Source organism: Eptatretus burgeri, chromosome 10 (genome assembly GCF_056783735.1).
Source record: "Eptatretus burgeri isolate ZD-2024b chromosome 10, Ebu_testis_v1, whole genome shotgun sequence".
In the NCBI taxonomy this organism is placed as follows: Eukaryota; Metazoa; Chordata; class Myxini; order Myxiniformes; family Myxinidae; genus Eptatretus; species Eptatretus burgeri.
This window is the reverse complement of record NC_140970.1, coordinates 81,434,984-81,458,958: the sequence shown is the minus strand read 5'-3', so window position 1 is coordinate 81,458,958 and position 23,975 is coordinate 81,434,984. Positions and strand designations below refer to the sequence as shown.

At 42.5% G+C, this 23,975-nt stretch overlaps 1 protein-coding gene and 1 pseudogene across 4 annotated transcripts in view; both read left to right on the top strand.

Moving 5' to 3' along the window:
* The window catches only part of LOC147018970 (cyclin-dependent kinase 17-like), a 184,362-nt gene that overhangs the window by 122,449 nt on the left and 37,938 nt on the right, over positions 1 to 23,975 (top strand). For all 4 annotated transcript variants that reach the window (XM_085899102.1, XM_085899101.1, XM_085899100.1 and 1 more), the window contains 5 exons: positions 1,392 to 1,489; positions 5,863 to 5,968; positions 8,657 to 8,699; positions 18,656 to 18,746; positions 19,016 to 19,081. In XM_085899102.1, coding sequence (XP_085755228.1) covers positions 1,392 to 1,489; positions 5,863 to 5,968; positions 8,657 to 8,699; positions 18,656 to 18,746; positions 19,016 to 19,081 — 404 coding nt within the window. The remainder of the gene's footprint in view (positions 1 to 1,391; positions 1,490 to 5,862; positions 5,969 to 8,656; positions 8,700 to 18,655; positions 18,747 to 19,015; positions 19,082 to 23,975) is intronic.
* On the top strand, positions 16,181 to 16,326 carry LOC147018971 (signal recognition particle RNA; annotated as a pseudogene).

The window sequence follows — 23,975 nt, the reverse complement described above, 5'->3', positions numbered from 1 at the left end:
TTCTCTCTTTCTCGTTCCTTTTGTCTTGTGTCCTAATCCATTTCATGTTCTCGCTCTTCCATGACCCTTGACTTTGTATATAAAAACTGTCATTAATTGGCAGCCATTGCGCAGGCTTGATGGGCCAAATGGGCTCATTCTGTGTTACCTTGGAAAATAAGTGGTCTATCTATATATTACTAAAACTCTCATCATGTATGTATGTTCCCGAAATACAGCCAAAACGGTACACAACAGCGCAATAATTTTCAGCCAACCTTACTCACCATTCTCCTGCGGTGTGCAGTATCAAGTTTCGTTCAAATCTGGCAACGAAAAAATTATTTAAAAAATCAATTCCCAATTCAGTCAAGTTCTCTTCGGAAGAATTTGATCAATGCAAACAACCTCAGCGGTTGAGAGAGAGAGGTTCGCTGGAGCTATCTTTTTTCTTTTTTTTTTTGATATGATTTTTTTTATCAACCGCTGTCACAACGGGAACCCAACCGGTTCATGGGTCGTCTGGTCCATTATATATTGGGAACCGTGGTGTCTGTCTGTGCGTTTGTCTGTCTCCCATTTCCAACAGCCGTTTCCCACACTGCGTTTGGAAAGCTCAACATTCACTTTTGAAATGATTGGAGAGTAGGCATGGATAATGTTGATGCCAAATTTTATTTTGCAACCAGGCTATTTTGCCCTCTTTTTAGAGTAATTCAACCTTCGCTGCCCAATGTTTCACCACCATTTCATGGTGGTCGGTATAAGTAGGTCAAAGCTTTGGCTCTGAGTGAAACCAAAAGTGCAACACAATTAACCTTTTTAAAGTCCATGAAATCTTGCGATATTAAATTTGGCGTTTGTATGTATGTATGTACGTATGTACATACGTACATACGTACATACGTACATCTGAAAATCACGGAAAAAAACAGGGCCAGCCCGATCTCCACCAAACGTTGTGTAAGTGTTGGCAGTGCACAGGGTCAGGTCATGGGCACATCCTATGTTCTTAGCACAATTGAAGCCCATCCTTACCCACTTGGTCTTACCTGGTTCCAGACATTAGAGGACACAATTACACACACCTTAACCTCTCTAGCTACTAAAGGTTACAACACCATCTCTCAACAGTGCACAAACAGACAAACAAACAAGACAAATTACCTTCGCACAGTGTCCATTGTCCAGACAATGCAAAGGCATCCTGTGATTTATTATTATTATTTAGTAAATAATTACAATTTATAATTGGAAAAAATGTATTTTACAATCCAATCTCATCATTTATTTCTCAAATCTCTGTTTGCACTGCATTTTGTTCTCGCTTTTTTTCAACAATCCTGACTGTGATGCAATTTTGCTATCCTGCTAAACCGCTCACTGCAATTTGCTACTTCTGTTTCTTGCAGGGGTGTTGGTTGTATTTTTTTCGAGATGGCTGCTGGCCGACCACTTTTTCCAGGTTCAACCGTGGAGGATGAACTCACTTTGATATTTCGCATGCTTGGTACACCAAAACGCATCTTTATATTTTTATTTTTTTTATTTTGTATACACAGTCATGGCTCGTGGAGGAGTTAGTCCTAGTACACTGAACGCATCAGGACGTAACAGGACAAAAGGAACAGCAGAGAGAGGAAGAAAACACCAACAACAGAGCTGAAGGCCAGCTTTATCGGTAGCTGAAAATTGATACAGATTAAAGTTGAAGGATTGCTTCATTTATTGCATTGTTAGTTATGAATGCATTGGCCTGTTTGGGATTATTGTCTAAACTGATGACTCATGATGCTCGACACCACAAATTCAAATTCCATCTACTATTTATGTATCGTATGTGTTTGTCTATGGTCTGCTGTGAATTACAATTCTCCTTGTAATTCATATTAAAGTACACTGTTATTACCCCGCGCACAAGAAGCGAAAAGCGGGGTTAAGCATTTGGTTCAATTCCGTCCGTCTTGTCAATTTGTGATTGAATAACTTATTTAAATCGAATGTTAAAACACTAATCGGAACATGAATAAAATGACAAGTCTGTCTTTTTAACGTCCCTTCGCTTAGAATTCATCCTGACCGCACATGCGCAGAGAGGCGCGAGAGATAATATTTTCAATCTGTCTGCCTGCCTGCCTGACAGTCAAACAAAATGGAAAATCATTGCAAACAGGAAACTAACTACTTTTGAGGGCATTTTTAGGGACATAAATAACAGGCACGAATAACTCCAGGTGATGAAGTGTTAGATAGGGTGATCTAATAGCCGCTCGGAAAATGGCAGTAAAACCTGGAATTTATTTATTCATACATCTTAAACCTTTATTTAAATTTAATTATATACTTGAAGACTTCATAAAACAAATCACCTTCATAATACTTCCAAGAACCATGCAATATATCAATATATAGCATGAGAGGGTATGGCATGTGTTTTGGGTTAAAGAAGATTCGGCCATTATGGGTATTACGATCGATTATCTCCATAAACTCGTTTTTATCATCACCATCATCAACTTCACCATCACATAATTGCATGAAGTTTATCCTCATTATTTATATAATGATAGGTTTCATGATATTAATAACTCAAGAAAATAAACTTTATTTTATGTTCTTCATGCAGGAAAGAAAGCCTGGTGTTTGCTTAACAGTGAAGGTGGCTGCCTTAAGATCTTAGGGTCTTGTGTTTGAGCCCCTGTTGTGCCATTAAGTAACATCAGGTGGGTTGCCTAAGCCTGTCATTCTTTCAAGGTCGGCAAAATAAGACCAGCTTTATGGAAACTGGGCATTGCACCAGCGGAACAGCCTTGCATTCAGCATTGATAAAACCAGCAGCCATAGGCTGCATATGAAGTCATAAAATAATAATTTGAAGGGTACTCGGTGGAGTGCATACCTCCACCACGTAAAGCCTGATCCATGAGAACATATCGGGCCCAATTACATTTTTGAAATGTCATGCTATACATTACTATATTGTTTTTGGCCCTATCTCTCTATGGTGAAGAATCACTTTAAAAATTCTAGTAGTCAGATCCGGATCCAGATCTTCACCAAAATCGAATCAGTTCTTCCGTGTCACACACTGAACCTGTCCACAAAATTTCATCCAGACGGTCCACAACTTTTTGAGATATCCTGTACACAAACAGACAAGCAAACAAACAGACAGACAGAGAGGGGTGAAAACATAACCTCCTTCACCTTCGGTGGTGGAGGTAATTAAAATAACTCAAGAAAATAACTTTATTTTATTTTCATAACTCTTTTATTCATGAAAATAAATAGCACAAAACAATGCACAAACATCTATATATTAATACTGAAGGACCAATTGTGTGCTCCTCCTTGCGGTCGTGTCACATTTTCTCGATACTGTGACCTCGACTGAAAGAAACTTCGTACCTGTAAGAGTGCATCGCACATCGTGGCAATAGTCAACTTTCAAATCTGAAGCAGAATAAACACTTTTCGTTTTACATGGCGACGTGTGACCTCACCGCTGAGAGGCATAAGGACATCATGACATCATCGGTCATTCTCTGACGTCATTACGTCTGTCATCGACAGACCGTTTCGGCTGAGCGGTGTAATTCCACTCCTCGAAAATAGCGTCTGCAATGTAAAACCCTCTTCTGCACATGCTGACTACCTCAGAATGTGAATTTGACACGAGAAAATGGAACAAGAAACATTGTATCTTCTATGTATATATTAATACGAAAGGACCAATTTTGTGCTCCTAGCGGTCGCGTCACGTTTTTCTCGGAACTGTGACATGAGAAGTTTTGACACGGTGTTTGTACGTCAAAGTAGACACGTGCACAAATTAGGGGACTTCTTCACAAGGAGTAGTGTACAAGGACGTTTTGTAGGCCTCATTAGGTAAGGCCATGAAGTACATCGACTGGGATCCGGCTCTTACAAGAGCCGCCACTGGTTGTCATATTGGGCTCATGGAACGGAATCCGTCTGTGACGGGGTTTCGGCTCGTATTAATTAAGGCTACAGTTTGAACAATTTTAAAAGTTGAAAGTCTCTCATCTTATTTTCCCAATGATCCACTAAGTTTGCAGATTTGCAGTTCATGGGAATTTTCCAAGAATGTAACCGCATTAACAGCAAGGCCCTCCTGTATATACTTGAACACTGTGTGCGGTATCGTATTCGATGAACTCTCTAGTCTTGTAATATATTTGTCCTTAATGTGTTTTTTGAAAAGTTTCGTTATGAGCCTGGAAGCAATGTTAAAAAAAATACAGGTGTTAATCTATTTACGATCATTCTATTTACGTTTTTTCAACTTAACGCGTTAACAAGGTACTGAACACTTTTCTATTTACGCTTCATCATTTTCACGTTTAAGTTTTTTGATGTGGTGCCACTTCGCCAAGCCACACCACTATGTCGATGCTGCTCTCCTACGCTATGCACTCCACCTAGTAAGTTCACCACATTATGTGTTGGTCCACATGCCCAGGGTAGTATCAGGTCATGGATGCTCCAATCGGCCTAACTCACATGTTATTTCTAGTATCAATTTCCTTTGGCTTGACCTTCATCGCTGGCTTCTTTGTTTAACATTCCCAAAACCTTTCATCATGAGTATAAAACGATTAGCAAATACATCAGCAGGTACTCCTGCTAAGAGGGCTCGTAAAGCTTTTAGTATTATGTCTTTAGTATTTAATTTGGTTTTCATTGGATGACCGAAAATTACCACCCAGAAACGCATCCTCAATTTATAACACCAAGTACCATTCTCGGCCCACCTTTGGTGGGAATTTTGCTGTACCACATTCTTGGAAATGCACTTTATAATTCTTGTCATATTTGAGAGAAATTTCATTGATCACACCATATCATACTCCACCATATCATAAGATAAAGGAAGATGATTTGTCATACCAAAATTTTTTCTTGTTGACAGATGGCTGCTTAGTGTCCAGGGGAGTCAAAGAAATGTAACATTGTAAAGGGATAGCTCCACGATAAATATAGTAATCACCGCTGTCGAAGATGGAGGAATCGAGAAGAATACAATGAGTCTCGAGGTGGGGAAAGCATGCGATAGATGCAGCATCGTTGCTTGCTGACGAAAAAGGATAGCACCACGATCAATATTTGAATCACCGCTGTCGAAGATGGAATAATTGAGAAGAATACGATGATTCATGAGGTGAGTAAAGGGGACATAGCGACAGCCGCGCAAGCTCTATTTATCATAGTAAGATTATTCTTATTGGAAAACTGCTTTTTCAAATTACGCAAGGGATTTTAGGAATACATATCGAGCGTAAATAGGGGACCAAGAGGATTGCATTTCATTGATCGATAGGTCACAGTGATTGGTGAAAGTGCAGTGTGCAAGGATGTGACACAATTTACAGTTTGGAATTTATCAATTATCAAGAGATTGCAGTCAGCCTGGAACTTTATACTAGAGGTGAAAACCCTTATACTCCTCTCGGTAACTCAAATGAAAAACTAGTCTTTCCGGTGATTGCTTGTGTCGATCTGTGTTGGCGGACGGGCAGAACAATGGATGAAATCAACAGGATGTTGATTAAAGGTGTGATATCTGCCATGGGAAGAAAGCAATGACAAGCTGCCATTTCCGTCATTAACCCTTTGTTTGAGCAAAAACAAAAAAGTAGTGTTCATGCCCAAAATGTCAGCCTCTCCTTGCTTCCCTTGGTGGTTATCATACCTCAATCAACATCCTGTTGATTGCATCCATTCTTTGCCATCATTTTTTGTTTCGAACATGTATTGCACAAAGGCAGTTTGTCTGACATTTGATTCTTTCCAATTGTTGGTTTTCACTTGCTCTTCTGGTCACACTAAGCTGCGTTGCTCTGTGCCTGCAAATGAATGCAGGAACCCCTGACGAGGCAACCTGGCCAGGAGTATCTGTGCTCAAGGAGTTCAAATCGTATAATTTTCCTCACTACCGACCTGAACCGTTGATCAACCATGCACCTCGGTATGTCATACTCTCTACACCTCATTATCATTGACTATATCTCATATTTTAGCTGTCTCATGTGGGTCCCTTGTCCCCTTGATGTTTCTCAGTGAAGGCATTGCTTCAGTTAGGACACCGGATGGGCATTAAGCTTGAGATCCATCTGTTAGCATTCGCTTACGGACTTAAGAGATGCTTCAATGTCTTTTGACAAAGAGTAGGCCAACTTTTTCCAGGACCATGGTCAAACTACAAATCCCTATCCCAACATACAGGGGGCACCACATCAACAGCACAGTGCCTGCTTCCCTTCTCCAATAAATGATACAACCAGAAGCCACATGTAGTATATGCTCGGACGCACCTGGGCATCAATGACACTAATCCATTCATCCATTGGGACCATACTCTGTGCAGAGCGTTGTTGCTGCCGAAACAGTTTCCTTGGCTATTGGGCACAATCCTGGATGGGTCGCCACTCTGACACAGAATGACACTAATGATGGACCGATAAAGGGGTTATTCCTTCAATCTTTTGCAATAAAATTGTATGACAAAACCTACTTTATTCCTGCAATCACATCAACATACAGTGTATTGGGATTAAAAGAAGGCAGGTTGTCAATGATGAGGAAAGAGGATATCAAACAAATATAACATGAATTGCACCAAAATAAGTCCCTTCATGTACAGCCTTTTTGGCTGCTGGTTGCACCATTGGTTAGGGGCGCGGCTATGCCGCTGATGCAGTGCCCCTATTACCTCGGAAATATTGCCGCCAACCTCAGAAGGATGACAGGCTGAGTCAACCCCCCGGTGTTAATTCAGCGGCCAAAGGGGTTTGAACTCAGGACCCTAGGATCCCAAGTCACCACCCTAACCGCAAAGCCAACGCCAGGCTACCAAAACAAGTGGGACAATAAAACAGGTTGCTCAAGGAGTGATATTTCCTTTTGTCATCCTTTCCAGTAGCTTCAGCAATTTGTCACCACTATTACCAGTCAGTTCACAAGCCCTCACCTTAGCGAACAGCCTTTTATATGGTAACTTTATATCAAACAATTTTTGAAAGTCCAGATAAACGACATCCACTGCACTTCCCTCATCCACCCAGTCAGAAACTGTGTCATAGAACTCCAATAAAATTTGTTAAACATTACCTCCCTTTTGTGAATCTGTGCTGATTACCTTTAATTAGTTTGAAATTTTTCAAATGTTTCCCCACCTGTTCCTTAATTAGTGATTCCAATATCTTCCCCACAACTGAAGTTAAACTAGCAGGCCTATAGTTCTCAAATTCTTATCTGGATCCTTTCTTAAATAACGGTGTTACATTTGCTGTTATCAAATCCTCTGGTACCTTTGGAGTTATAATCACAGTATGAGTTAAACTCATGGCCGTTCAAAATTTGGCACAAAACCATCATCAGGCAGTTTTACAGAAGTGGTACTTTTCCCCAGGATTTGCTCTGCCCCAGTCCTGTTCAACGGGGAAATTACTAGAAGCAACAGATCTCGTTGTAGGTTCTACACGTCGGAAAGCCGAAGCAAAGATCTGTGTGGATTTCCCAGCGGATGCTCTCTGAGGACAATCCATCGCTAAATTGGTGATCTTCCTGGTGGAAAAATTTGACCACGTGTCCACCCCACGCTCTGCCATTAAAATATTTAATAAGCCTGCCATCTCACCATCATCATCCACCAATTCTCCTGTGCTCCTCCTTAAGAAAAGGCTGCACTTGTCTTAACATCTACTCTACCCATTATTTACTTAAAGCTGTTATGTTTATTATTATTTAGGCCATATCCTTCTTCCTATGAAAAATCAGCATCAAGGTTGCCATGGAAAGGCCTGAGAATAGTGAAGTGTCTGCTTATGCAATTCCCCCAAACTCAGCACATAGACATTAAAATTCTGTGGTCATTACAAAGCATAATTATGAGGAATATGGGGGTGGGTGAAGAGGTACATTTGCCACCCTCATCTCTGAAGTTGGCGTGGGGAATGGGTAAGGGAAGGCGGAGATGCGGGGGGGGGGGGGTTAGGGACGGGAGCGTATGTTTTTCATGCAAGTGATTCCTTTTCTGATACAGCCAAAACTTTCGCTCCTTTGATGGTACATTCTTCAAACATATAAATTCACCTTTTATCCAACAGGATTTGGTTTCATTTAGCGTGTTGCATAATTTTATTGAGTGCTCATTCGATCAACATTACCGCAGCATTACAGATACCACAATGGCCAAGACATGTGAGCATGTGCTTTCACAGTACAGATGATATCTTTTATTTTTAATGGTATAAATGTTGTTTCAATAAATGATGGTTTTTACTTTCGCATTTATATCTTGACCATCCACCTCACATTATAAACTGAGTTTGTCAATATTTTGGACCTCCGTTTTTACTTTGCACCCTGGGCGCTCACAGTGAGCATCTATAGTCTTGCTCTATCCTATCACCTCAACCCCCATTCACGAATCTCTTCTGATGGTTATGCAAATTGTCATTTGAGGGAAAGGTGGAGGTAGTGAGGAAGCATCATCACGTGCTCTTTTTATCAAGCAGCTGTTGTAAAGCAGTTTTCACGTAACACTTGAATTCAGATTAAGTTACTGCCTGCTTTCATGGAACTCCACAACACAGATTATAATTCCAGTGCTGTTCACCAATAATTTTTTTAACAAATCAAACCTCTTTTGCAGGTTAGATCCAGATGGACTAGAGATTTTGTCATTGTTCTTACAGGTGAGCTAACATTTGCAAATTATTATTTTTCTGGCAACGCAATTGTCAGTATAATTATTATAACGCTTGCTTCGGTGGCTTTAATGTCGTTTGCTTTTGAGTTGGCTTGAAACGTTGACTTGGCTTTCTTTCCAAAGTTAATAATTGCATTTCAAACAGTTGCACAACTATTCCCATATTTATTTCTTTAATTGTTAAACTGTCATAGATTTTTGTCTCATTATTTCTGGAAACTTATTTGGTGCTATATAAAATAAATAACAAATCCATTGACCTGTTCTAGATCAGATATTGTTTGATTTGTAAGGCATATAATCACCCTACTCATTAAGGAGAAAAGGACATGTTGATGTAATGCATTTAAAACACGACTCCTCATTCACTGTTTAAAATTGGTTCCGTCGGGAGTAAACATTGAGACATGCTGGTTCCGTCAAACTTGTGTCAAACAGATCATTTGTGTTGAACTGCATAGTGAGAGCAACAGTACATCCAATTGTTCAGATTAGTCTGTTTATTTGGAAATATTAGAAGGTATTGTTGGCTTGAGCACTACCAAATTATCACATTATTTTTAGCTGCATGATTGTAAAAGAAACGATTTTATTATTCATACTTTGTTGAATTACTGTCCCATAATTTGTTCTGGCTTGTTGGTACTTGTGCTCTGAAAGCACCATTGTTTTTTGTGGGTTTTTTTTTTTTACTCGGTTTTTTTTTTTGCCACTTAATTAATATTTGTTTGATCAATCTCTCAAGGCAAATCATTTTTTCATGGTTTTTTTAGGTTGGGGGATTATGTTTTTTCCATCATTATACCTTTGCATAAGCCTGGTATTGGCTCAGTGGTTAAGGTGGCTGGTTTGGGATATTGGGGTCCTGAGTTTGAGCCCCTGTCTACTGTTGAATTAACACCAGGTGGGGTTGACTCAGCCTGTCATTCTTATGAGGTCGGCAAAATGAATGCCAGTGTATTGGGGTAATAACCATTCAGGGTAACCTGCGTCAGAGTGACAACTCATCCAAGACTGTACGCCTTGCCAACGAAACTGCCTCGTCAGTCCTTTGTGGCTTTACGGCACGAAAGGAATGGGAAAAAATACCTTTGCCTTGGCAGAGTTTCAGTGCCCGTCTTCAATTGTTCAATGCAGATACAACCGACTTTTATCGTTTGTTTGATAATGAAACTTAAATTTGCCACTGGGATCCAACAACAAGTTTGGAATCCATACCATGGAAGCACAATGGATCACTGCCACTCAAATAATTTCAAACCCAATCCCCATTTGGCAAGATCATAACTGCTTTTTTGTGGGATATCAAGGAAATTTGCTGATTGATTACATTCCTCATAAAACTGCAATTACGAGAATATTATGCCAGTCTATTGCAAAGGTTGTGGCAGGAAATCAAGGACGTGTACTCATGTATTTTGACCAAATGTATGCTGCATCTTTATGATAACGAGCCTGCACATAAGACCAGTGTTCCACAGACCGCTTTTTGTGATTGCAGCATCTGGCACCTGGAACACCGCTGCCCTCACCCCCCGCCATGCTTCATATGCCATGCTCATCCAAACGAGGGATATTATTTCTTTGTTCCTCATTAATTTAATAATTCCCTCAGGGATTATCCAAGATACCAAAACGAGTGATGCGCAGATTTATTGCACGAGTGACGTGGATTGCAGATCAGGCACATACAACTTACAAAATTAGGATTTATTAAATAATAAGAACTCAGGTATAAGACACAAATGAACAGATCTAACAGAACAAAGACAAACACTGAATGACAGCAATAATAAATAAATAAATAATCAAGCCCTTGTAATACTATAAAACTACCCACACCTCCCTCTTTTCTCCAAGGGTCTGGGGACACACTCACATGTGCACACAGAACCAGGAAAGGACTTTTCAAGACTTCAAAGTGTCCTTAAAGAAAAGCATGGAAAGGAGCGGAGCAGGCCTGTACTGCTCAGAGAGAGCAGCAAAGCACATTGGTCCAATGCCAAGAACATCCCTAACAAAAGAAGCCCGCCTCCGATGAGCACCCCAAGAAAAAGAGAAATGCTGCTTTAGACTGATATCTTCACCCATCCCCCAATTCGTCTTACCTCTCTGCGTGATGTGGCATCGACCGAAATGCAGGACACCAGCGAGTCCGGCTATTAGCAACGCTGCATCTTGCCGGCAAGCCTGGTGTTGGCTTAATGGTTAGGGTGGTGGGCTTGGGATCCTAGTGTCCTGAGTTCATATCCCGCTCAGCTGTTGAAACAGGTGGGGTCAACTCGGCCTGTCATCCTTCCATGGTCAGCAAAATGAGTGCCAGCTTGCTGGTATCATGTGTTGGAGTGGCGACCCGTCCAGGATTGTGCCCAATAGCCAGGGAGACTGCTAAGGCAGCACCAACGCTCTGCGCAGAGTATGGTCCCAATGGATGGATGGATGGATGGATGTTGCCAGCGATGGGAGTGATCCCCAGGCCCTGCCACTGTTGATGACATGGACAACTCCGGCGATTATGTCATGCTGATGATATCGTGCCTTTGGGCATGTGCGAACGCTGAAGGGAGGGAGAGAAAGGAGCGATCTTTCGTGTCGTGTGCTGGGGATGACCTCATATAAATGTCCCTCTCGAGGATCCGCCTCACTCTTCCTCACCTCAACCTCACATGTTAAGACAGGAAGGGCAGATGATTTTGATGTCCTTAACCGAGATAACCGCACTGCAAACAACACCGCCTTCCAACGACTTGCAATAAAAGGATAACTTAACCGAACACAAAGCCCATGTGAAAATGATCTATCCTACATGAGCATATGGTTCATGGCCTTGCATCTTCTGACTAGTTCACCGTCTGTCTGTTCCCAGGTACCGCAAAAATGGCTGAACCGATCGCAACAATTTTTTGGGTGTGTAATCCTGGGACCCCTTGGAGTAAAATACGCATAAATATAACAACATGACCCCCTTGACGGCTCCCGTAGGGAACGGGTGCTTCTAGTAAATATAATAACATGACCCCCTTGACGGCTCCCGTGGGGAGTGGGTGCTTCTATTGTTAATATACCGTGTGCCCCACACATGTAACACTTCTATTTAACTGGTTGAAACCATTTGAAGGGCAAATGGAGTGGGTGCACCTGGAGTATTTGGCACCTGGGTTGGACCCTTCTTCTGGCACACCCCCCCCTCCTGAGGTGGAGCCTTCCTTTGGCACCCCCTTCCTGAGGTGGACCCTTCCTTTGGCATCCCACCCCCCCCCCCCCCCACGAGTAAAATTCCAAGCGGATGACAGTTCTGTACCTATCGTTAGCAAAATGGATATAAGAAAAAGGCAGGACATTAAAAATTCAGCAAACAGGTAATACTGTTGTGGGGCCGGGTCTTGGTGGCGAGCACGACTGCGAGATGGAGCAATAGACTCGGCTCCACCGAACACCCGGAATTTAGGTCGTACCTTTCAGATAAATCCGAAAGGTCACGGGTCCCTTAACGGACCGAAGATCGCCAATAGGTCGACCACGTGGGATAGGGTCAATTGCCAATTTCAATATACCCAAATACCCACGTCGTCCAAACTACCGGGGAAATTCACCCGCGGCAGGATCTCACTATCTGCCATGACCTTTCCTGGGAAAGTCACATTTCCAACCTCGCCTCAAAAGCCAGTCGCCGACTGGGAATCCTCCGTCGTGCTAAGTCCTTCCTCTGCCCTCTTGAGCTCCTGACCACTTACAAAGCTTTTGTCCGTAGCCTGATGGAGTACTGCTCTCCCCTCTGGGCTGGTGCTCCTGCCTCCCACCTTTCTCGGCTTCACGCAGTCGAAACCAGGGCATTTAAGATCATCGGCATCTCCCGCAATGAAGCTGAGTCTTTGGGCCTCTCACTCAATCACCGCAGGTTGGTCGGTGGTCTTTCTGTCTTCGACCGACTCCTCTCCAGCCTTGCCCCCCCTGCTCTCTCTGCGATTTGTCCCCACCACATTTCCACAGGGCGCTCAAGGTCCGCCAACAACCCCCTTCTGGTAAAACTACCAAAATCACGAATCACTGCTCATCTTCACTCTTTCATTCCTCTTTTTTCCCGCCTTTGGAATAAACTTCCTCACTCTATTCTTTCCCATTCTTCCCTCCAGGCTTTCAAAACAGCTGTTCACCACCACCTCTTATCTTCCCCCATCCAAATCCTCGATCTTTTCTACCCCCGATAATCCACCCAAGCCCACTTCCTTCAATTCTCCTGCTTTCCTTCCTGAAAGTCCCCGAAATGTCCATCTTCTCTTCGCCATGTTCCCCGTCCCATCCCCATCCCTCTCCCTTCCACAGTTCACCTAATGTGTCTGTTCCCCACTGTTTTGTCCCTTCCACTCCCGCCCCTCTTGTCTCATGCCTCCTTGCTGTGAGTTGTGTGTTAGCTCTCATACGAGCCTCGACCAAGGTATACAAAAAAAAAAAAAATCTGCGCGATCCGGGCCGTTACCGAGCCAGATCTGAGTCGTACCCCGAGCGGAGAGTAACGGAATTCTGCTGTGCCGATTGCACGATTATGGCAACAATGAGGCCTCCTAATTCCCGTTCGCAGCGCGGCAAACCAATGGTAGAAAGGACAAGGATGAGCTGGGACATTCAACAAGAGGGGAATTTATTAATAATAGTCAGGGGACGAGGGGAGCACGTAAGGGAAGAGTTATCCGAATCAGCAAGGCAAATAATGTGCAACAAAAAGCACTTAACAATTCTAATTATAGATGGGGCCTACGGACACACACACGCACAAACAGACACCCAGAAATGGACCCTGTCGGGTCTTTATTGAAGGTTTCCAGCTCGAGGAAAGGTGAGACCAGAGACTCGAGACCAGAGCGAGCTTGGACCTGTCCATCTCGTGTGGTCTTCGATGTTATGGATCGGTGGGACTCGAACCCGCAACAACGATGCCACTCCAAGTACAATGGACGGAGGATGAAGGACGGACACCAACCAGCGCGAGGGAGAACAAGGCAGCGAGCGCCAGTAGGCCATGCCAGGCGATCCAAAACAATCCGGCAAGCAAACCCCAACTGCTTCCAGTCAGATCGTGCCGATCAATTATTCACTCCCCGTCCAAGGGGGAGGGGACTCCCTCTCGTAACCCGCCCCCCCCCCTTACTGGACGGTTTTGGTGCGTGATCCGCTCGTTGCCCCTGTGATTGGCCAAAAGGGGCGCCAAGTCCGCTGATTGGACCAGGGGGGGGAGTGGCGGGTGTTACGGCGGACCGCCCCTCAAACAGGAAGATGAGTAATATTGTCCTGCGTTGACTCCCATTGGCCAAACGACGGCAAACTCGCTCGCATCTCTCTGATTGTTCGAGAGAGACGCCAAGTCCTTCATTGAACTCCGCCCACCACGAGCGTTATGGCGTCAGGATGGGGTGAGACGAAGGTGTTGTTGTTGTAAAAAAAATGCAAAAGAAAACCCTGACTATCAAAATAACTCCGCAGCGCACTAACATTTAATCCCCATTCGACAAGGGACGGGACCCTAACTATAAACACGTACTCACCGATATAACTGATCTATAAGGACTCTGGCTGTTGTGTGCTCATGGCTGCCAGATTCGTAACAATGCTGCTTGGCATTGATATAACAACAACACATCTTCAACCACAGAGAAAACATCACCAATAAGAATTTTCAAAAAGGTAACAGAAAATGCAGTGTCAAGGATCGCCCGGCGATTTCACGACGTCATTTCCGTGGCGATGTTTTTCCTGCCTATTAACTATTTAATGGAGGAGATGAACTTTTCAGAAGGCTTGTGAATACAGTACAGTAACGTAATTAACTTTTCAGAATGACAGGGTTAACCCATAAAAAAGCATTCAGTTCACGATAGTATTTTTGTTCAGAATGAACGTGGGAGGTGAGACGATATGCTCTATGAGTACCGTTCTAGTTTGGGGAAGCATTTTATAAGCCTTGATATCACTCCTGGAATGATTCTGAGCTGCAGGTGTTTAAACTGCAAAGAAAAGTCTTCTTTTTTTTTTATCTGCTCTGCTGGTCTTGCACATCCTCTCTCTGCCTTTTTTCACCCTGCCATTTTTGATCGGTCATCTTCCATCTGCTTGGAAATCCACCAACATCACCATACTACATTTAAAAGGTGCAAACCTGATCCCCTCAACTACAGACCTATCAGTTTACTTCCAATCCTCAGCAATGTCATGGAATACATCATCGCAGTTGATATGAAAACCTTCCTTTTCTCCGCCAACCTCATCTCAGATCACCAATTTGGTTTCAGTCAGACCAGGTCACTCCACCTTGGACATGTTGCTTATACTCACCCAACAATGAATGGAGGTCCTCGATGTCAGACATGAGTTCAGCGCCATCTCTCTGGACATACCTCATGCTTTTGATACAGTTTTGCTTCCTACCTTGCTCTCCACACATGGCTCACTGACTTCCTCTACTCTCGTAGCCAACATGTGGCACTCAACAGAATCCTTTCATCTCCTCTTGCTGTCAAGGCTGGAGTGCCCTAAGGCAGTGTTCTGGGCCCAGTCCTATTCCTGATCTTCATCAATGATCTCTTTGACTCCCTGGAAAATTCTCTTTATCTCTTTGCTAATGACTCTACCCTGTGCCATGACAATCCTCATCCTTCAAGCAGGCAGGCTGCAGCCTCTTCCCACTCTTCAGACCTTGGAAAAAAAATCACAACATGGTCAAACACTTGGAATATGTCTTTCAATCCTGACAAATCTCACACTCTCACTATCTCTCTCCAAAAGGACCATCATGCAACGCATCCCCACCCCCCCCCCCCCCAACCACATCTACTTTCCAAACAATCCTCTTGAGATGGTTCAGTCATTCAAACTCCTGGGTCTCACTGTCAGCTACGATCTTTCTTGGGCAAACCACATTTCAAAGTTAGCCTCCAAAGCCAACCTCCGAATGGGCATCCTCCATCATCCAGTCATTCCTTGGCACGCCTGAACTCCGATCTGCCTTCAAGGCCTTCATCCGCAGCTTGATGGAGTACTGCTCTCCCCTCTGGGCTGGCTCCCCTGCCTCAGTCTTGCTCAGCTTGAGAGTGTGGAATCCAAGGCCTTCAAGATCATTGGAATCTCCCACGCTGAATCTGAGTCGATGGGGTTATTACTTCGCCATCACAGACACGTCGCTGGTCTCTGAGCCTTTAAAGAACACTTTTCTGGCTTTTTCATTTATATGTAATCTCAGTGGTTAACAGATACCACGTGACATATAGCACAGCCAAAGGCCAACACACCTAATTAGTTGAGCTGTGTCTTCCACCCCTTTGCAAACTGCACAGCTGGCCTGACTCCACGCACAAATGGAACCTAACTAAATCTAATAAATAAGATTCATCAGATGACTGTCTGTCTATTCGCGTTTTTTGCAAAAACCGCTGGCTGACAACCACCAAATTTGGCACACAGACCAAGTCCAACCCGACCGGGCGTAGTGGCGTGCGCCTGTAATCCGGCTACTCGGAGGCTTGGGTTGGAGGATCGCTTGAGGACGGGAGCTCTGCTTTGCGCTGGGCCGCGCTATGGGAGAGTGTACGGCAGCCCGGAATCATGGCGAAACCCAATCCTTATCCCTGTGTCGTAAGAGGCGACCAGGGTTGCGTCAGGAAGGGCATCCGGCGTAAAACCTGTGCCAAATCGGTATGCGGATCATAACGGATGATCCGCTGTGGCGACCCCTAACGGGAGCAGCCGAAAGACGAACAACAACAACAACCAAGTCCGACCCGGGGGTTGTCCTAAGTGTATTTCATCCACAACCTCACCGTATAAAGACCCCGAAGAACCATAATGCTTTCTGTTTTTTACATGCTTGAGAGAAGACTTTCTACATACTTGGGAGATAAGACCCCAAAGACCCATAATATAAGACCCTTTAGACCATTGAATTCCCCAAACATAATAAAGACACTTTAAAGCTCCGAATACCCCAAAGACCCTTTGGACCCCAAAGACAGTTAAGATCCTGAAGACTCTTGAAGACCCCAAAGAACCCGAATATCTTAGAAGACTCAAGTCCCTGAAGACCCCAAAGACCCCAAACCCCTTAAAACCCCTTTACCCACTGGTGTTCTCGCTGTCCTGCCCCTACACAGTTTCCCCACCCCACCCTCACCCCGTCAGTTCTCCTGCCCCCGATCCACCTGCACCATTCGCAGCCCAGCCGGCTCTCCTGCTTCTCCCACGTCGAACTACCGCACCCCTCCCCCCCACACCTATGCAAGGCCGGGTAACCCTGCTAGGATATCTATATATTGTCGGACCGCGCTATTTACGGGGGATAATGTTTCTGAAAAATGCCACAAATGTCGGGATCTGCGAATGTCGAGTCATTGTTTAAAAAAAAAAAAAATACATTTACATGGTCTAGACTCATGGAAGAGCGATTACGCAGAACAAATCAGGACACATCATAAAGGGAACAGCAGGAGAAAGAGGAAACAACAACAGCAGAGCAGAGAGAGAAAGTAATCGGCGATGGACAAACAAAGGATGCAGGTAATGATGAGAGGTAAGGGATGAGGGGTAAGGGAAAACACAAAGGGTGGACAATATGGATACATAAGCAAAATTGTGTTTGATCAGTTTGTGATGTTGTCAAGGTCTGAAGAGAGGGAAGATGCTGCTGCTTGTTTGTCAGAAAGATGAGAGATGTTATGGCAGAGTGTGGAGTCATCAGCAATGAAATGAACAGGATTTTCCAGAGTCGGTGAGATCATTGATGAAGATTAGGAATAAGATGGGGCCTAGGACACTGCCTTGGAGTACTCGAGCTTTGACAGGGAGAGGAGAAGAAAGGTTTCCGTTGAGAGTCATACGTTGTCTACGAGAGGGGAGGAAATCTAATCCAAGAGTGGAGTTGGCCTTGGATTCCATAGGTAGACAGTTTTGAGAGCAAGGCAGGTTGCTAGACTGTATCAAAAGCTCAAGATATAGCCAGTGAGATGGCTCTGATCTCGTCTGATATTGAGGGTCTCCACCATTGTTTGGAGAGTAGAAGCAGGATGTCCAAGGTAGAGTGAGCAGGTCTGAATCCAAATTGATGATCTGAGATGAGGCTGTTGGATGAAATGAATGACTTTATATCAACTGTGATGATGGGTTCCATGACCTTGCTAATGATCGGCAGTACAGTAAGCTAGTTGGGCTGCAGTTAAGGGGATATATTTTTGCACCTATGCTAATAGTATGATGTTGGCTGATTTCAAATTTCCCAGGTGGATGTAGGATACCAGTCCTGAAGTGTTAAAAAAAAACAAAAAAAAAAAACATGAATCCTCGAAGCACGAACATCACAGCAGGTCACACTTCATGACCTGCAAAAAGTGAATCTGCGAATAGCGGGGTTGGACAGTATGTATTTCCTTCAGGAAACTGCGCGATTCACATCGCATAACAGTCGAAACTGTGTGTACTGTGATTCGGCTGTTGTGCTTTACTGCTTTGCCAAGCTCAGTTCTTGGATACATATACATATATATATATATATATATATATATATATATATATATATATATATATATATATATATATATATATATATATATATATATATATATATATATATACACAGTACATACATTTTTCAAATTTAATTTAGATGATGTAAAAATCTGGCTTCAATGCAGAATGTTATTTTTTCATCAGTTTCATTTGACAATGTTTCTTTTTTTTCGTTTTTTTTTTTTGTAGGAGCTTAAAATAACTGTAAATCTTGGTTCTTCATTAAATCCAAAAAATGTTATTGCCATTTGCATGCTTATGCTACAGCTTTTAATTGTGACATTTTCCGGTTATTGGAATGTACCGTGATCTGCCCTGAGGTGTGTGTGCGTACATGCACATACAATGGAGGTTAATAAACGTTTGGTCCTTTTGTCTTTTGCCCGCTTGAGACAGTACGAAGCAAAGCGACGCATCTCTGCAGAAGTTGCGATGAGGCATTCATACTTCCGCAGCTTTGGAGAGGGTGTACATTCACTTCCTGATGGTATTCTACCGAGGCATGCATCCATTACACAATGAATCGAGCGTGGAGCCGAAATGTTTGGATGTTGAACGAAAGTTTTCGCAGTCATTGGCAATGCGTGCACTTCCTCATTCCAAGTTTTCTGAATCAACTGACCAGTTTCATGTGTAATTCAGGGTTGTTAAGAATTAAGCATCTGGCTTGAAGTGGATGGCAAGGTTGATAACCAACCTTGCAGTGTTGCCCTCACTTTCTGCAATGTGTTTATAAGTTGTCCTTGTGTGCTTCAGTCGTGTCATTATTTGCACTGAAAGAGGTCCAGCTGCAGAGGGATCCAGGTGTTCGCACAGACTCTGGTGAGCGTTTTGTTACCTTCTCGATCTGCCTGAGGATTATAGCTGTTTACCTGGACAGACTGTTCTTTATCATTACCTGCTTTTTATGGTTATTCTTGTTTGCTTTCCTGTTGTGAACTTTATGCCAAGGGTGTAGGTGCAGTACCTTCTTGATCTGCTTTTCTAACAATGCTAAAGCATGAGGTATCTCACAGTATTGTGCACCTGCACACATTAATTTCCTGATAATATTGCAGAATTGCAATTCTGCAACTGTTCTATATTCTTTCAAGTGGCAACGTAATTGTAAAAAGACTTCTTTGCTGAATGTAATTCTTCCCCAAGCAAGAAAGTTTGTGTTTGCAAACCAGAAGAATACTTTCTAGCACATTTAAAATTTATCCATTTATTGTTCTCAAATTACCTCTGTCATCTTAACCTTTCCTTGCATATTGAAGAGCTCGATTCTAATTGTTTTTATTCAAGTCTTGAGGTGCATAGCAATGCAATATGCTAATTGTGCGTGGAGTAATACTTATTTTAGGAAGAGATTTCCAATTCAAGCACCGTATTGTTATCCACTTACTTTGTTTTCATCCTCATTTTCATATCATACGTCATTCTAATTTTGCATGAAACCATGCTCAGGGAACTCGCTGAAGTCAGCATGAAGTGTGGGCTGAAGAAGAACATGTCAAAAACCAAAGTAGTAATGCACCCCCTTGTACCTCATGGGGAAACTCGAATGGCACTCGGTAGAGCGCATACCTCCGTTAGGCTGAACAGTTTACGTTTTGGATCCCACTGACGGACCAGATCTGGATCTGGACCTGAAGCAAAATCTAATCCTCTTGTTCTTGTCACCTAACCAACTCATCCACCTCGTATTGTCATAACTCGTCCACCTAGTTTTGTCAGCTCGTTTTGTTCTAGCCTGTCATAATATTGTGCTATATTTTGTTTTTTGCCCCGTTTCTCAATGGTAAAGAATCACTTACAAAATTAAAAAATTCTCATAACCGGATCCGGATTTGAATCTACACCAAAATTGAATGATTCGTTCTTGTCACGCACCCAACCACTCCACCAAATTTCGTACAAATCTGTCCACACCTTTTGGAGATGTCCTGTTCCCAGACAGACAGACAAACAGAGAGGGGTGAAAACATAACCCCCGTACACCTTCAGTGGCAGAGGTAATCAAAATAAATGGAAACCAAATGGAAGAAGTAGAAGAATACATGTCCCTTGGGCAAAGCTTTAGCCTCAAGGACAAGAATTAAAGAACAAGAAACAAAGAGAAGAATCAAACTTGGAGACAATAATATGGAAAACTCAGTAACATCATGAGAGGAAGCTTACCAATATGTCTGAAAAGGAAAGTTTTCAATTAAATTGTATTATTAACCTCCGCCATCGAAGATGGACGGAGGTTACTGTTTTCACCCCTGTCTGTTTGTTTGTTTGTTTGTTTGTTTGTTTGTTTGTTTGTGAACAGTATTATGGAAAAACTCCTCGACGGATTTCGACGAAACTTGGTGGGGGGGGATTAGGTATGGTCCAAGGATCATGCCATTAGATTTTGGACTTGGTCCAAAATACAATATGGCCGCTATGGCGGACATTTTGAAAAAATATTAGAATTTTTGTTTTTGCATTTCTACATGTTTTAAGTGATTTCCAACCCCACCCCCCCCCCCCAAAAAAAAATTGTTAGAGAAAAAAAAACAAAATTTTGCAACTTTTTTTTCAAAAAAATTTTGATTTTATTTTTCAAAAATGTATTGGGCCCGATATGTTCTCGTGGATCAGGCATTGCGTGGCGGAGGTATGCGCTCTACTGAGTGCCCTTCTAGTTAACCTCCGCCATCTTTGAAGATGGATGGAGGTTATGGTTTTCACCCTTCTGTTTGTTTGTTTGTTTGTGAACAGTATTACGGAAAAACTCCTCGACGGATTTCGACGAAACTTGGTGGGGGGGTTAGGTTTGGTCCAAGGATCATGCCATTAGATTTTTGACTTGGTCCCGCCTCCCCCCCCCCCAAAAAAAATTTAGAGAATTTTTTTTTTGCATTTCTGCATGTTTTAAGTGATTTCCAACCCCCCCCCCCAAAAAAAAAATGTTGGACAAAAGAACTATAACTGTCAGCACTGTTGACATCATATTTAATGAATAAGATATAAGGTTCACTTGAGTGACCCAGCAGTATTGGCGGCGGAGGTTTTGCACTCTCCCGAGTGCTCCCCCTCTAGTTAGAACTGTCATCGAAGGGGCAGAGACCTGGGTGTTAACAAAAATGGAGAAAAAGTTAACAGCAGCACAACCTAATTTGGAACAACAAATGTTCGGTATTACATGCCATATTAGAAAGACAAATAAATGGGTCAGAGAAAAACCAAAACTCAGGATATCTTAGAAATAAACAAACTCAGGAAATGGAAATGGGTAGAACACATTAGCAGAAGGTCAGATAATAGGTGGACAACAATATTAACGTTATGGAGACATATGGATGGCACAGGAACAAGGGAAGGCCACGTCTAAGATGGAAGGGTGAAATAGACAAAAAGAGTCAATTGGAACAACAAAGCAAGAGACAGCGCAACATGGCATCAACATGCTGAGGGTTTCGTCCAGCAGTGGACTGAAAATCGCTGATGATGATTATGATGGCATCATTTAAACTTGAACATTGATATTATGCAAAGTAGCTGTTTAAAAAAAGGGTGTGGACATTTGGTTCAGATTGGATTTCATAATTTGCATCATAACTTGTTAAGTTATTGAAGCTGAATAATAAGTCAGTATCACTTAGCCAAAGCCTATAATTGCCAATCTCCTGTCATTGATAGAGGGGCCATTTCTGTAATTACATCCACAAAATGGGAGACCTTTGACCTCCACCAAATGTTCCTTTCATACCCTTTCCCTCATGTCCCCTTGCTTCTATCTACCTTCAAATTGATTTCACTTTTCTCCCCGATTCACCCCCAACTCCTTTGCACTTTCCTCTCTCTCCTTTTCCTTTTTTCAGTCTTATCGTCACCCCTCCCCCTTTCTCTCCCTGTGTATACCATGTAGCTTCATCACTCCTCAAATCTTTAAAATGATTAATATTGCAATATTTTTGGCTCATTTTTTAGTTCAATATGGAGCAAAAGATGAGCATTTCACAAGTGGTTAGACCTGCTGACCTCTATGCAAGCTACATATTGTGTTCACAAAATTGTGAATGTGTGATTGTACAAAAGTCCATGAAAATTGTCGGCCAAAAATTATAGTACAGTAAAAAAATTATTTATGTAATTATTTTGCACCCAAATCTAGCTTTTACACTAACCCGACTCACTTCCCATCCTTGGTGCCCTCAGCATGCATTCCCAGTTCTGAATCGGCCGGACACACTTTTCTAAAATGACGGTAAAGCACAAAGACTTTGATTCAAAATATTCCAAAACTGGCTGTTACAATCGAAAGTTCTTTTGAAAAGATATCCAGATTCCATGCATGAAAATCTCAAGTCTCAGCCCTTTATACCTTAAGACCCTTAAGTTTCTTTTTATCAACTTTATGTCAACTGTGACATTTTCATTTCCTGAGTCAACATAGCATTTTCATTAAGTTATGTCGTTAAGTATTGACAGAAATACCAGTCAACAACAAAAGTGTGTTGCAGTTGTTGTCGCAATGACTTTTCAATTGCTCAATCTGGGATGTTTGACATCAGACATTGTTGTCAGAAAGGAAAAAAAAACGTCAAGATCTTGGACTTTCACCCTTTTTTTACAAGGTTCAAAGCTCCTGAACGAGCTAAATAAATGCCAGCAGATTTAAAGACTACTGAAGAGTAGGGAGTTCTTCATAACAAGGAGACATAAAACAAAAACAAGTAACAATGACCCGAAGAGGAACAGAACGGGAAAGAATACGAGTGTGTGGAAGAAGTTGTGGATTGCATGATGTAATGATGGGCAGGAGACTTAAACGACTGCAGTGATGAGAGCGAGATGACAGACACAAGGGAATTATTCTACAGTCTGGAAAAAAAAGGTTGAATGAATGAATGGAGGTGGGAAACCTGTCTGGACATGGAGAGGGTGAACAGGTGAGGGTTTCTTGAGGAAGGTGGTTGACCTGGTGGGTTATAGGAGAAGGTGGGAGGACAAGGCCAGATCAGATACAAGCATGTATAAAATAGAGAGCCCACTAACTTGCCATAATCGGAAGTGATGGTACCTGGGAATCCTCTTCCTGTCCTAAGATTCCAAATGTATGGAAGGCCTCGTTTTTAACCATCTCAAGAGGAGCAAGGTGAGAAGCAGGAGCACCATCCAAGAGTGGGAAGCTATCCTCCATGAAGCTCTGTATGAAAGCCTTGTACACCGTGAAAAGCTCAGTGTTGCTAAGGAATGTTTCAGCTCTTTAGAGAATATCCAGGCAGTGACTGTCCTTTGATTCCATTTTGGATATCTTGCCTTCACACAAAATGTTTTGGTAGATAGAGAAACCAAGAAGTTTCAGGGACTGCACCTCTTCCATTGGCTGTCCAGAAAAATTGATTGGATAGTTTGATTGCTAATCCTTGTGGAGAGATGGAGTGAGAGGTGGTGATAGATTGCCAGTTTTGAGTGTCATCGATGTTTGTTGGAATTGAGACATTGACATCATCATAATCAATGTTTGACAGGATTTATATAGTCAACAGTGTTTGTTCTTTTTTTTTCTTTTTTTTCTGCAAGTACGCCTGTTCGTACTTGGTGTTGAAAATAAAAAATGATTTTTGTGAAAGACAAAATGCAAAAAAATATTGTACACAAATACAAGTGGTACGATGGTTTTGGAACAGCTGATCCCCTCCCCACCTTCCAATAAAATAATCACGCTGTGTTTTTACTTTGTACTTTCAAGAAGAAA